Consider the following 16,167-nt stretch of genomic DNA (forward strand, 5'->3'; position numbering starts at 1 on the left):
ATGTGCAACTCAGTTCTTTTCTTTTGCATATCAAATTAGTGGATTCTTATTACATGTGAGTAGAGAGGAGTATACAAACAGCTTGTAGAAAATGCTTATTTTTAAGGAAAAAATAAAATGCATATAATTTAAACAATTTAAATTCAGACAGCATGTAAGGAAATACATGTAAATTAATATATTTTCCTTCACTTACAGTACCTGGACTCTCACTTTGTACTAAGAAAGAGTATAAAATGTGAAGATATCTTGTCTAATTCCAGTGTAAATGTTTTTCCTCATTTCTTTACAATTAGTTTGGTCTAATAGGGTATCAGATCACACAAATTGTACAAGCCATCATACAAAGGCTATTGATTGCTATATAACTTCTTGATGGTATTCTCTGCTTCAGTATTATGACTTGTTGCCCATTTTAAAAATAAGGATGAATGTAATAAATAGAAAACTAAACTTAAAGTAATCTCTCTCTCTCTCTCTCTCTCTCTCTCTCTCTCTCTCTCTCTCTCTCTCTCTCACACACACACACACACACACACACACACACACACACAGAAAGAGAGAGAGAGAGATAAACATGATGGTGCCAATGGGTAGGGGTAGGAAAGGTCAGTGGCAGCTTGAAACGTAAGAGACAGCAAGGGAAGAGAATTATGTGAGAACTGAATGCTCATCCAGATGTAAGCAGGGTCAGTTGCATGTTGCATACCAGCTAGTGCTGTTGAAGTTAATTTTGACTGGAAAGGTGGGGGGGGGGGGGGGGGGGGAAGGTAAGATAGAGGACCACTGATGAATGAGGGTACATAGGCCTAGACAGCTAATAAATATGAAGTTGGGTTGGTTGAGGAGGGGTTGGGGTGGGTGCAAGGGGGGCAAAGATAGAGGTTGGAACAAAGACTGAGGCAAATCCAGAATAGGGACTAGTGCTGACTGAAGCCAGGAAAACTAAAAGACTGAGGTGGGGTGGTGGGAGCAAAGGAGGACAAGGGGTTGGACCACTACATAGCCTAAATAGTGAAGCAGCTGCTCAAGTTCACCTTGTTGCTGTGAGCAGCATTTCTACCAGTAGGTGGTCAAACTTATCATTGGCCACAGTTCGATAGTGACAAATAATAAGAGTATAGTTGGATGCTAGTCATGTCCATGCAAAATTTTATGCAATTGTTAGAATGATGCTGTAATATGATGTGGCTGATTTTGAATGTGGCCCTGCTTCTGATGGAATAGGTTATATCAGTTTGAAGCATGAGTGGTGTAAGGATGGACCAGAATATTTTCTAAATTTTCTGGATTCCTAAAGGGGTACTGTACAGTTTGTCCAAAATTAAATATGTTCTATTCCATCAGTATGCCATTTCTGCTTCCAAACCCTAGCCACATGTGTCATATGTAGGCAGGGCTGTAGCACTGATGAACTGCAGGGACCCTGTTCAGCACTGTGAACTCAGATTTAAAAAATATATTATTCTACTTCCATATGAGAAGGTAGTGTCATAAAATTCTGTTTCACCAATTTAAGCATTAGCAGATGCAATTGGCTTGATTTTTGAACCAGTAGCTGAGGGACATAATTAACATTACTCAGTTCACTAAAACTACTTGTCACAATTTACTCTTATTAACTCCATTTATGTAGCAAGGAAAAACCACTGTTTATAGATAACGAGTCTTTTCACCATACAATTGAAATAACAGTTTCAGATCACTAGTTACTTAGGCTGCATATACAATGAAACTTGCCAAGTGACAAGAGTCTTTTACTCTTGTCTTCACTAAGTGGGGAGAGAAAAGTAACCACTGTTTCATATTTCTACCATAATTCAAATTATCAGCAATCAGAACTCATAGATGGCCAACATGCAAGCACTGATTTGTGGAAACTGTATTGAAGCTGCTTATACATTATTATGACTGACCTAAAAAATTAAATTCCTTATATTATAAACTTGCAAAGCTGGGAACAAAGTATCAGTTCACAGTCCATAATTTTGTGCCACTTTCTCTGCCTCGTGATGACTGGGTGTTGTGTGATGTCCTTAGGTTAGTTAGGTTTAAGTAGTTCTAGGGGACTGATGACCATAGCTGTTAAGTCCCATAGTGCTCAGAGCCATTTGAACCATTCTTTGTGCCACACAATGAAACTTCATGATAAACAAGTTGGTAAAGCCCAGACTACATTGCAGTTAGTAGTGAAAGGTGGAAATCTAGTACTGTGAGATTCAGTGGGAGAAATGAGTTCACTGGTATATCTGAATGGGTTGAAACTTAAAGCATGTATGGAAACTTCACATAAACATGATAGACAGACATATGACATAGGCCTACTGTCCTGGGACTCAACGGTAGTGAATGCAACATACAACAGGATCATAGAAACAACACTGAATGAGCTAGATTATCACTAACCTTACATCTGATCACACTATGATCCTTGGTTGATGGACTTTCTCTTTGTTGTTTTTTCTGAGTTGTAGACTCAATTTCAAAGAAGACCATTTTCATTTGCAAGTTGGTGGAGTGAAGGTGTCACTTTAGGAATCATAAATTATCTCTGTTTCTCAGTTGCTGCTTGGTATTCAATCTTGTATCACCTCAAATATCTATATTTTCTCTCTTTTTATTATTAAGGTGAACATAAAAAAGATACTCTTTTAATGAAACAAGAACTACTGGTGTTCAATTATTTCTTTCATTGATATTAACTTCCCTTGCTTCAAAATTTAAAGCCTGAAATTGTGTTAACACTTTTCAAACAATTATGTACGTAGTTAATTTTCCACAACCAGCAATGGCTCATTTAATTTTGAAGAATCTGTGTGAACATACAAGAAAGTTAAAATATTTCCTTGTCATTCTCTGCCAGCTGTTGAAATGTGAAGTCAAACACCTACATCTGCAAGTACACACTTCCATGTCTGAGGTCAGAAAAATTATGCACACTGACTTAAAGAAATAGTTTTGGCTTCTTGATTTTGTTTGTTCAGTTGACTTGTTCAACTGTCGTGAATGCAGCATGTAAAAGAACACAAAATAATGTCTAGAAATTGACACTCACAGTTTTTTGTCTGAAAAAAAAGAGGAGCATTAAATATAAATAGTAAAAGTTCCTGAGTCATTCAAAACCCAGATCAAAATAACCAAACCCAGTTCAGATCATGACTCGTTCCATCTTATCTTAAGTTCAGTGGCTTAATATTATTCATAATTTTTATGGTATGTTCATTCGTGTACATATGTATTTATCATAACTTCTTGTGTAAACCCAACAACATTTGTTACTGATTTTAGAGCTGTTCATTTTTCTGTTTTCATATGTAGTCTGTCACCAATTTTTATATTTTTTGTAGCTCTTACTTTCATTTAGTTACAGTGTGATTTTTCTCATGAAGTTAATACTTACACTAAGTGATTTATGGTCAGTGCCAGTATCAGCACATAGATATGTTGATACATAGCAGGGTTCATAACAAAATCACCGAATAGCACTTAATGATTTGTCTATTTCAGATTTTCAACAATAATTCTTAAATCACATACTTCATCTTTTGATGATTATCCCTTGTGTTTCTGGCATGTTTTCTGCCATATTTAGTAGGGACAGGAAAAAATGTTTTTTTTTTACAGCCAATTTAAATGTTATTTTTGGGGCAAATTTGATGTTATTTTTGGGCAGATTCAGTGTTACTTTTTGCAAAATGCCTTTTTTGCCAAGTTCAATGTTTTTCTTTCCAGATTCTTTTTTCCAAAGTCTGTGTGTTTCTTGATGAATCCAATGTAATTTTTGCCAAATTCACCATTGATTCTTTGCCAAATTCCAGGTCTCTTTTTAGTTCAATATATCTTTAAAACATTTGCTGCTGTTTTTGCAAAATTTGGTGGTTTTGCCAAATTTGTCCCCCCCCCCCCCCCTCCAAATTTTCTGTAGTTGTGCCTGATTCAGTGTTGTTTTTACCAAATTAGTGCTTGCTTTTTTTGCCAAATTTGGTGTTAATTTTTGGCAAATTTGGTGGGGTTCTTATTTATTTATTCGGTGTTGTTTTCGTCATCACATCAAAGTTCATTACTCGGTAGTTGAACTATCACTTTAACATTATACACAACCTTCAGTCTTGAGAAAGATTGGAAGTCAAACTGCATTTTTAACATACAATAACTATCAGTTAGAAATATTAGTAAACTGACATCTTCAGAGTTATAAAATTTATATTCAGCAAAATTACAAATTTACTTAAAATCTTGTAAGGATGCTGATTTCATGTTATTTTGCTAGAAGCCCTTAATTTTGCATTATATTTCGTGTTGTCATTTTCACAAAATTTTCCTGTCCCTACTTATTGCTCATCATCTCCAGAAACTTTTTCCTGATACATTTTTAGAACATGTGGTTAGTACTATCAAAAGTCTGTCCATAGACAAACTTCTCAGTTATCAGTAACACTGACCACTTCTTAAAATTGTTTGTGAAGACTCCTACACTGCTCATTAATTATTGTATTTTCCCCGATTTACATTTTATAATACAGGGTGTCCACAATCAAAGTTCCAGTTTGAAAATGCCGTAGAAAGGGAACCACTCTTCAGAATGACATCAAATTTGAACAGCATGTTACTCGCAGAGGAGGCAATGTCATGTGACAAAAACAAAAAATGGAAATTCCAGCAATAGATGGTGCTGTAAGTGTCTTAGTGTAAATGGAATCAGCTAAAAATGACAGATGAATCACAATATGACAGTTGTGGTTCGGGGTGCCCTATACACCATCCATCCTGTTCAATGTGCAATTCCCTGTGCACTCCATGTTTGCACACCACCACTCAACCCCCTCTGCAGTGCTGTGGCCACATCTTTGACAGACATTAGATCAGCTACTTTCCTCCCTTCACCAAATTGCAGTACAAAAGGACCAGCTTTTCAAATTTTGTAATCTCTTTCTGCAGACCCTTAGTAGACATCGGACAATGCCTTTTTTTGTAGCCTTGAGTGTGGGGAACTTCTACAGGGCTACTGACACACAGTCACCATTCTTTTAAAAGAGTTTTATCAGCAGCAACTGATCCTTCATGGAGGCAGTCATGACGGGCATCTCAGACGCAATCTGAGATCAGCTGTGTGCCATTCATCTGTCGATATACATATTCTGGTGCTTAAAGCACTGTCTATTGGTAAAATTTTTCTTTTTCTTCTGTGACATTTTCCCCTCTGTCAATAATATGGTGTTCAAATTTGACGTCATTCTGAGCAGTGGTTCTCTTTCTATGGCATTTTGAAACTGGTACTTTGATTATGGACACCCCATACTTTCCTAACTGGTTATGTGATGTCCTCTCAGATACCTCAGAAAAAATTGGTAGTCTTGATACTGGGAGGAAATTTACTGTCACATCCAGTCAGCCCCTTTTTGAATAGGTCAAGCTTTCAAATATTTCAGCTAGTTGGGAAGTAACACTCATCAAATGAGTGATTTCTTATGTTGCAAAGTTGGTGTGCAAATCCTGATTTGATTGCTTTTGTTGGAATTTAATTCTAGTCCATACATTTCAGATTTTTTAGGCATTGTAATGCTAACCACTTCATGACAGGATACATGAGTAAATTTATGTTCTTTGGAAGTGTACTGCATTCTGTTGTTAACAACTCTGTCAAATATTGTTTTTTATTTGCTTACATATATGAGAAACTTCACGTAATAGTTGTTCTTTGTTTCCATGTACAATTCCATGTTTGTAATTCTTGATGCCTTTAGCTGTCCAAGAGTTTGTTCTACTGTATTTGGAGGAGAAACATTTGTTGAATATACTCATTAATTCTCATACAAAAGTGCTGTAGTTGGACCAAACACTGCTTGCTGAATGACCAAGATGTTTCATTCATTTTGAAATAAATGTATTCATATTTTGTTGACAGTGTTCCTGGCTCTTTTCACAGTATAGGTTTTATTTAAATTTGGCCATGAGACAAAATGGCTGGTCAGATATCCCCAAGTCTAAAATGAACTTTTCTGTGCCAACATAACTGATACAGCTTACAACATTGTCTATACTTTTTGTAGCAGATTCTGTTACTCTACTGTGTTTGCTAAAATTTAATGCTAGGCTGCTTGTAGATACCAATTCCTTCAAAGAAATGGCAAGTCTGGCATCATCTCTTATACTTATGTTGGAATGAGCACAAATAGTCTTTTTATACAACTTTTCTGTCTGAAGCCTGCTCAACGATGTTTCAGATTTGTCAACAAAGTTTCAAATTTGTCTGGAAAAGCACATGCAACTGAACAGCCAGTGCTACAGTATAAGCTAATAATTAACATTCCATATTCCACAAATGTTATGCAGCATCTTTGAAATAGTAGTTGTTCATTCAAGCCATTAAAATTTTGGCTATAATTTTTATTCTACACAGTTTAAAAGTAGCATACAAAATTTTTGCCGACTGGAAACATTTGTAACATTTCTAGTCACAGATTTCATTAGTTGGCATGGGGTTTCTGACAACATAAGAGCTGAAAAGTTTTCAGCCTACTAACTTTACTATTATAAGATGAGAGAAATTCATATTGTTCTATTAATTTGCAAGACCATGATAGCAATAAGTTGATCTTGTAAACATCAATATAACAGTAAACACAGTACTGTGTTAGTAACAGAACAAACAATGCTGCCTCAACAAATCATTTTCACAAAATGAGACATCCGAGCATACTTAACAAGTAAAGTTCCAGGTGACACGTGGGACAAAATTATCATTTACAATTAAGAAATTCCAGATCAGCCAAAGAAATATTATCCAAAAATAATTAAATATATGAATTTGACATATATATTCAATGTCTATCTAATTACTCACACTATTTGGTTGCAGTTAAACAAAAGTATAGATACCAGATATTCTCTAATTTATTTCCCAGAAAGATGCTTTGATCATTATGTAAAATGTGTGACTGAATCAACATTTAGCAATAGTCATAAATTAACTTTGAATATATTTTTAAAAAATCGCACTTATATGAAAAACACATTAGTGACTTCTATTCTGCTTTACCTTTCAAGATTTTTTAAAATTATTTTATTTACCTATTTAAAAAATTAGACCTCTTTTTTAGCATCTTGTTACTTATTTGATAAATATCTATTAACAAATAAAACTGCTCAGTTATATAAGTTTGACACTGTACAGCATGTAAAAGTAAAGGAAAGGAAGCAAGAAACTTTTGTTGACATATAATCTGTCTAACTATAAATAAGTTGTAAGATGCACATGATAATGTAGTTCTGTATTATGTGCATGCAGTTAACTAGAAGAATCATTCCTTATGTATGACACACACAGGAATTGATGAATTAGCTAGTAAAAAATTCATTACGGTTGGTACAGTAACTCCATACGTTGGTGATGTTATGACAGGAATAAAAATAAGTCATACTTACCATCATTATTTTGTTGTAGCATAATTTCTATTTGATTTTGCTTATACCCAGTATTGTTCTAGCCACCTTTCCACTAAATTAAACCCGTTAAATGACTGTTAAGTTCACCTGGTCTTAAATGATTGAACTACTGCTTACAGATCCAACAGAAGAAGCCTAGTCCAAAATATACCTCACGGATTTATACAACTCAGTAATACTCTGTAGAAGATCTTAAATGAAGCCCACAGGTACTTCCTTCCAAACAAATATTCTCTCTAATCAAAGGCTTTCTCAACAAATGAAGTTAAGGAAATCTTCTACAGTTCTTGTCTATTTTTATTTTCTCCTAATAACCTGTTACCCATCATCCTATTACATTAGACCCATTAGATTACTGTTAAGCTGAACATTTTATGAAATTGTCACTAGTGGATCTAATAGGTGAATTATACCTCAAGTTTGTTTTTCAGTAAAGCAGTGCACATAATTGTAAATAAAACCAGTGAGTATTTCATCTGAAAGTGAAGTGTTCAGAAGTTTATAAATGTTATGTTGAACTGATATCAGCTTATTTTACATATCCAAGAACACAAGAAGATTTCCTTAAACTCTGTCTCAGTTGTAGCATGACCTGCTATCTCTGTAAAGTCATTAATAATATTTTGGTTACCAGATTTACTTATCGGGTAGAATGGAAAAAGTTTGATTAAAAGGATACATACTTATGGCTAAACTACAGGTACACATTATGTGCATGAAATTCACACCTGAAAACATTGCAAACCTTTATATATGTTTCTTCAGGGACATCACTATCCAGTATCCAACACATATACATAATAGAAAGAGATAGTATTTCCTCTAAATTAGTACAACTGCATTCAAGTTGTAATGGCAAATAAAAACTGCTCTTAGATGATCTTATACAGTTTTATTAAAATTGTAAATACAACTGTTGGGGTCAAATTAGTATGCAAATAGTAATTCTGTTGAAGAATTAATGCAAGAAAAAAAGAAATTAAATTTAGCTCTGATGAAGGAAGATAGATTTAAGAAGAATCACAGGTGTTTCAGTACCAAACAGTATGTGTAATTCCAAATACAACACTGAAGCCAAAGATATTAAATCTTATACCATGAGCAGAATGTTCATTTCTTAAGTATTCTTAAAAACAGAATCCAAGATTCTGACACCTCCCAATTTAGCGAGTGCTTTTGCATGGTGTTATTGCCCAATTCTGGTTTTTGTTACTGGTTGTAATGACCACCATTATTTATCATTCTTCATGTTTGCATTTTCTATTGTAAAAAAGGATACTTAGCTGCTCACTACTTTCAAGCAAAACATGTTTTTGTAATCAAACTTTGAAATATCTTCCTGTGTGTGTTGTACAAAGGAATAACCATTACAGTAAGGTAGGTACCACATACCTGTCAACTTCAAGTAGCTTTGTTTCTGTTTTGCAATAAAATTTTAATACAGTAAAAGCAGAATAAATATTTTTATTGATTGTAAGTAAGCTTGTGTGTACAATGTAATTTTCAAACCTCCCTCTTTGTTGGAATCTACCCCTGCCACCTCATCCTTTACTACCTTTCACTTACATTCATAACAAGGCATGGCACAGTTGAAATTTCATGAGTCATTTTTAAATTTGAAAGGAGTAAATAATTTCATTTTACATTTCACAGGAAATATTTTCAATTTTTTGTTTGCTGTATTTGTGAAATTGTAAGTAATGTATAGGTGCAGAGATAATGAAATATGTCTATAATGTAGGCATTAAATCACTCACACAGAGATGCTTCACTTCTACAGTAGGCATACTGTTTTTATCATAAGGTGCTCCATGGGACTTTGTCTTTAATTGTGATGATTTCCCATGTATTTCACAGAAAAGGCTATAGTTAATCATCAATGAGTGAATGTTTAGCTTGATAGCAGAATTTCAGATACAGATGAATTTGCATTTATATATCATGATCAAGCTTATATGAGCAACTATTATTAACTATGCTTTGTTGGTATTTTGTGTTTTGTGCTCTATGTTGTCCCCTCATTCATTTCTGCCTACTGAATATCAAGTCTAAAATCTGCACATGAGTGAAGACAATTTTCAGTGAAAGATTATTTATTCTCTCTCTCTCTCCCTCCCTCCCTCTCTCTCTCCCTCCCTACCCCCCCCCCCCCCCCCCAAGACCTCCCTCTTGTCACAGAAGAAGAGTGGTGGTAGTTACGTGAAAAATTTTTTCTTAAAAATATGTTTAAATGATTTATTGACCTTCTTTTTAGAACTCATCTTTTGTAATCATCAACTTAATTGTCATCAGCCCCAATATAGCAACAACAGTAACAGCAATTATAATTTCAGTTATCATGCAAGTAGTCATATTTTAGTTGCTACCCTACTACAATCATATTTCTATAGCATCTTAGTATAAAACCTGCCAGTCTTTTTGTCATGAAAGTTGTTCCATAGGCTGTAAGAAGCATTTCACTGATGCAGCATATTATGTCTAATGAACAAAGTCATGTTCTGCTTTAAGAACATATGCATGTTGCAATTCCTCTATTAGCTGTAGGATGGAAAATGTTTCTGCTCAAGTCCCAATATTATTCATGAAATTTCTTCTGTGTAACAGTATTTTTCTCATATAATGGACAAAGCACATAGTGTGAGACTGGAACCAGCTGTCTACAGAGAGATGTTATGCTGGCAGTAGTGCACAGAGAATATTCCATAGGACTGAGGCTTGTTTTGACTGTCTTTAAATATCTCATGAATTTTTATTTTTATTGCCATTACTGTTAGATCTGAGCTTACTATTATTATGGCATTGTTGAACCTCAGTTATTCTATGGAAGCAAAATGCATTTTGTGTGTAGTTAAAAAAATCTAGTTTGTAATTGAAAGAAGGATAGTTTGCAAGAACTTAACATTGTAGAAAAATACTTCTTTACTTTTTAGTACTACTTCATTAATTTTCACCAAAGTAGAGTTCACCTAATTTTTTTGTTTGACCTGCAAGAACTGCAAATCACACATAAAGATATGGAAAGATGTCAAACAACAGGTGAGATGTACTTTTCTGATAAATTGATGGCAAAGACAATGATACGTTCATTAAACCATTTTTCCAGTACTGAGAAAAAAATTTAACTGGCAATTGGAGATTAAATTTCAGTCATTTTCTTATGCTGTTAGTGGACAAAGTGTACGTGGTGGTTCTATATTGTGTGCCTGTATAGTGTGAGATGATACGAAACCAAAATAAAATCTGTAGAGTGGGAGGCATACTTCAGTTGGTAAAGCATCCTTTAGCAGCTGAGGAGCCGACAATCAGATCTTGATATCTGATTGGTTCTTTACAGTTTTAATTGTGCAGTAATGTTTAGATTAAATACATATGTTAATCATGATGAATAAAGAAAATGATTTCTGTAACACTCAACTTGAGAAGGAAATCTACTTTAATTTATTGTGTTATGGTATCCTGTTTAAGTATTAGCTTCACACCCCTTTGCAAGAAGCTAAATAAGTAAGGTTCCTACATTATGGACCAGAAGAATAGTTTAAAATAACAGGATGACACATTTACTCTTATGTTTTGTAAGTATGCTCTATCAAATTCCTAAGGTGCATTAACAGAATGACTTGACAGACCTTACATTTTCTAACTGAATCTTAGCTTGTGCATTGCTAGCATACTCAAAATAGTTAAAATGCACATTAGCCAACATGCAGATGAAAAATATTCTGGTAAGATATTTCTGTCTGTGCAATAAGCCTCAGAGCCCATCTACTAATATTTGGAGGACTATACTGCAGTTTACAATAAAGTAAACATTTGGTTTAATATTTTCAGTTTTCTGTGATAATTATAGGACAAAGTAAAGGATATTAATAAAGAATAACACAGTTCATTGACATTTCTTGTTCATTATAATAGTGTGTGCATCATGTGTTCTGTTTGTTGTTGCTTTTAGAGTAACTGTTAAATGTTTCTTTTACTATGCTTATTTAATTTGTATGTTGCTTTCCATCATTTCTGAATCACTTATTTGCTCATCTCTTTGTTTTGAAAACTTTATGTATCAGTTCTGTGCTCATCTGTCTTTTTTTCACTAACCTCCCTATAAACCATCTTAAGTTCTCTGGCAATGCCATGAAGTTTTTCTTAATCTGTTTCATTCTTAATTGTTCTTTTCTGTGTCTGTGAGCAGTAATTTAAGAAAACCAAAGAGTTTATGGTCAGAAAATTAAACATTTATGCACTTTATCCTCATAAGGTTAAATACAAAGATACTGAAGTAAAAACCATAAGGGTATAGTAATTTATGCAGTGACTAGAAATGGTCTATAAAATGTGATATTATTAGTTTTCTCTTGTTACCTAGAGCTCTGTTTATGAATACATACATAAATAATAGAAATACATTGAAGAGAGTCCTTGACAATTGTTATTTACATTTACTCTTCCAGATGTATCTTATGTCTTTTGTGTAACTGACTTACTCATTCCCATGTTAAATCCACTCACATCGCATGTGAGCATCAGCATATACTTTGAGTAATGGAATAAGAAGTCAAGGTAAGAACAGGAGGTATATATGCATTCTGGCACTTCAAAGAATATGTAAAGGAAAACAAAAGTTATTGGTTGGCTAAAATATAGGTGCCAAAACAATGCAGAAAGCTTTATATCAGACTTAACTGTTAGCTACAAATAGTGCTGGCAACAAAATAAAGGATTAATTTTTCAACAAGAAGTAATTTTAGCAGGTAGAATGTTGTATAAAGATAATTAATTTAATCTGTAATGACAGAAAGTGTAAAAGTTCTTGTTTCTGCTTGTGATATATGTCTTCTGTTTTGAACAGATTTGTACAGATGAGTGTCTGTATATAAAGGACATTGTCCATTTCCACTGTATCTTTGAAAGCTACACAAATAAAATGCAATTAGAGAAAACATAAGATTTTGATTAAATTATTGCAGATTTTTATTTGGTGAATGTATGTGTAATACAGTCAGTCTTTTAAATAATTTACCTAATTTGTCCAAAAGTCACACATTCTTAATGCCAGCTGTAAGAACTATTTTCACACCTTTTCAAGTGTCCTGATTTTAGGTCTCAAATTTTCATTTACCAGTCAGAAACCTTAATTCATATATACCTCTGAACAGTCATGTGGCTCTTTCCATATCCAATATTATCCTACCTGTGTTTAGTTACAATTTTCAATTTTTTCAAATTTTTATTAGTGAGGGGAATAGCAAAGACTTGTCCTTAAACTAATTTAGCACTATACCTACTGATGTTTCATAAGTGGTCGCAATACAGTTCATTTTTCTTATATTAACTGTGTTTGTTGAAGCAAACTTTTTAAATACGGTAATAAGTTAATCTATGTAATGTGTATGTGAAACAAAGTAAGCATTGTTCTTGAATCTGACACAAATTGTTTCCAAGTCATATGTTGTCATCCTCTGAGGTTAAAACTTCCATAATTTTAACTGCCATCAGACATCTTACAATATAATTATCTGTAAAGTCTTACTTAATTCAGCAGTAAATATAAAATATTTCTGTAGTCTGATGATTAGCAGAAAGTGAACGTTTTGTGCTCGTCACATGTGGCACTAAATCATTTGCCTCTGTGCTTTTTGTGTGTGTACAAAATTAGGTTAGAACAGATAAAATAATGCAAATTGAAGAGATCACTGCACCTTTAAGGACAACACAAAACACAATGTTGTACACAGTTAATAGAAACCCTGCTGAGGAACATACTCTTTCTCATTAGTTGAAAGAATGATTAAAAGGATTTTTATGCATGTCCCTCCACAACTGCAAATGCAAATTGAAGAAATCACTGCACCTTTAAGGACAACACAAAACACAATGTTGTACACAGTTAATAGAAACCCTACTGAGGAACATACTCTTTCTCATTAGTTGAAAGAATGATTAAAAGGATTTTTATGCATGTCCCTCCACAACTGCATGTAAATACTAATCAGAACTAACTTTCTCAGTTTAGAAAAAGGCTGAGTTGGGTTGAAAGTTGAATCCTTATATTTCTGTTCCTGTGATTTTATTTTCTCATCTTTTCATTTTTCATAGTATGATGTACCGTCTCTACAGGTTTCTATATCACATTCTGGGATCCTCATGTTCAACATCATAAACAGAAAATAAATGACATGTTAGTTTTTTTCCTCACATAGCTTAATAACTTTAAGTTTCTTGTGGCAGTATGTGGCGGTACCTTTCTCATAAAATGTTGTAGTATTTACAATAATTTGTTCACAATACCTCATGAATTTATTGTATTAATAATAACTATACTCTGAGAAAAAACAAATAAGAAAGCATTCAGTAGATCACAGTAAACAAGAATCTGTAACGTACAATTAATCTTTTTCGAGAAACTTAAGTTAAGGTAGATGTTGATGCCACTGAATTGTAGCTTGACAATTGAAGTTTTGTTCTCTGATAAATTTGGTTTATTAATAGATTTTGTTTATAAATTAAAAAACAAATGGCATGTCCCTTAATCTGTAAATATTTTGCATTAATAGAGAAATTAAATTAAATTTCTTATCTCAGTTATTTAGTTCATTCATTGAGCTGACATAGTCACTGTTAACTATTTCATCTATTAGGTGAATGAGGACTGGTACTTCACAAAGCACAATTCCTGTAGCAGTGAGCAATGAATACAATGTTTAAATGTTTATTTTACATTTCTAATGAAGGCTTAGATGTATACACATAATGAATTTTAGAAAACGTTCTTTTTACATAAACTGTTATGGAAATTATGCTGCCCTTCCGCCCGTTTATTTTTTTATGTTTAGCTAAAACTGTTATTCTGATTTTTAAATCTTGAAGTCATTATAATAAAATACTGTTACAATGTATTTGATTTTCTGTTGTTGCAGTCATCTATCTGCTCTGAGATGGCTGCAGAACTAAAATTTGCTCTACGTTGCCGAGGTTCTACTAAACCAGTGCGCAGGAAGAGAGATGTTCAGACAGAGGAAGAACATCCTACTCAGTTTATGCCTCTTGGGGCTTATGGACAGTATGATTTTATTGGCAAGGAACTGCTACCTTGATTCTTGGAGAGAACAATTATCACAATATGTTGTAATCAAAACTGAGAATAAAAATCCTTGCTTATTTGACAGAACCATTTAGGGACTCTGTGTCATGTACTTCTTCATGTGAAAATAAGGAACATTTATTTTTAATTGTTGGTAATCTACTAATGATCCATGCAGTTACTGATGTGAAATCCATTACAGATGGAAGTTTTATGTATAATAGATTATATTGCCGACAATATTGTCTTCATTTCTATCTGTTACATTATTGTTGTTTTCTTTTTTTGGGGGGGCGGAGGGGAGGGAACTGAGATTTTGTTTATGCATCTTTTTTTTGCCAAGTTTGTGTACATATTAATCTTTGTTAAGTAATTTTAGTATGTGTGTCTTTTTGAAAACTTTTGTGTTGTAGTCATCTGCTGATAAGAGTTTGAATTATTGTTCCTGTAGTTTGCAAACCACATCAGGCAGTTTTGATATTCAGAACGTATTCTGGTAACTCAAACATATATTTCTTTGATTTCCCACTTTGATATTTACTGAATGGATTTTATTCTTAAAGACAGTTATTAGTGAAGTTTGTTTACAAATTTTTAGATCCTGCTTTGTTATTGTGCAGTACAAGGGGAATATAATGTATTATGTTACTGGGTAGTATAAGATGTATGTGTATGACCACCAGTGTTAAATTTCTATTATATAAAAAAGACATTTTCACAGATAAATGTTTGTACTATGGAAATTTTAAGGAGAAGGACTAACCAGGCCTATTCTAGATCTTTGATTTTCTTTATGCTCCTCACTAATGGTAGGCTTTTGTATCTCAAGTGATAAATAAATCAGTCTTTTTACGGTTCATTTTTTTCTTTGTTAGTTTACAGTGGAGATGCAGATGATATGTTATGAAAAATATCAGTAAGTACAGGTATACAGAACATGTTACACTTAAATTGGGTTAATATGTCATTCTTTATCATTATACTCACTGTACACCCATGAACTTTTAAAATATATTGAACACATTGCTCTAATCTGATAACAAATTTTGTTTTATGAATCAGAAGGCAGTGTTCTCTCTAAATTAAGCAGTACAGTGAAACTATTATATTCCTTATTTATTAAGATGCAGTTACAGTTTCATTTTAAACCTTTATAGGCGAGAAAAATTAGATTCTGATATGAGCTGCTTTCTTCCCTGATCACAAGTGTTAATATCTATTTTTTGAGTAAATTTAGATACTGACCATTATCTACATGAAACATTCTTTGACATCTTTATATACACAGTATTATTTTATGTTTGTTGGATGAATAAAACATTTGAAACACTTCTGGTAAGCTAATCATACCATACTCTAAAGTAAACACTATTTGTAACAGAAGTTATAAGTATAATAGTTAACAAGAAAGCAGAAAAAGTTCCATGAACATAATGAATAATGAATTGTAACTGAAATTCATAGTATGTGTGCATACATCTCGTGTATGGTTTCCTAATTTCGTATTATTAATCACCATTGTAGCAGTTAGTTCTGTCAGTGACAATGAGATGCAAATCCACACCAACTTCTCTACTCCAAAACTGACTACAAATGATTGATAATGTTCAAATTGGTGATATCATGGGTCACAGCAGGTGCAGCGC

At 33.3% G+C, this 16,167-nt stretch overlaps 1 protein-coding gene across 4 annotated transcripts in view; it reads left to right on the forward strand.

Annotated features, from left to right (window-relative positions):
• LOC126470065 (glutamate receptor ionotropic, kainate 2) overlaps positions 1-15,369 on the forward strand; it is a 194,528-nt gene extending 179,159 nt beyond the window's left edge. For 2 of the 4 annotated variants that reach the window (XM_050097571.1, XM_050097572.1), the window contains exon 18: positions 14,358-15,369. In XM_050097571.1, the coding sequence (XP_049953528.1) occupies positions 14,358-14,534 (177 nt within the window). In that variant the 3' untranslated portion in view covers positions 14,535-15,369. Of the gene's footprint in view, positions 1-7,565; positions 7,656-14,357 lie in introns of all 4 variants that reach the window. The other 2 variants (XM_050097573.1, XM_050097574.1) reach the window with 2 other exon arrangements.
• The last annotated feature ends 798 nt before the right edge of the window (positions 15,370-16,167 follow it).

The sequence above is a fragment of the Schistocerca serialis genome, chromosome 3 (assembly GCF_023864345.2).
Source record: "Schistocerca serialis cubense isolate TAMUIC-IGC-003099 chromosome 3, iqSchSeri2.2, whole genome shotgun sequence".
Classification (NCBI taxonomy): domain Eukaryota; kingdom Metazoa; phylum Arthropoda; class Insecta; order Orthoptera; family Acrididae; genus Schistocerca; species Schistocerca serialis.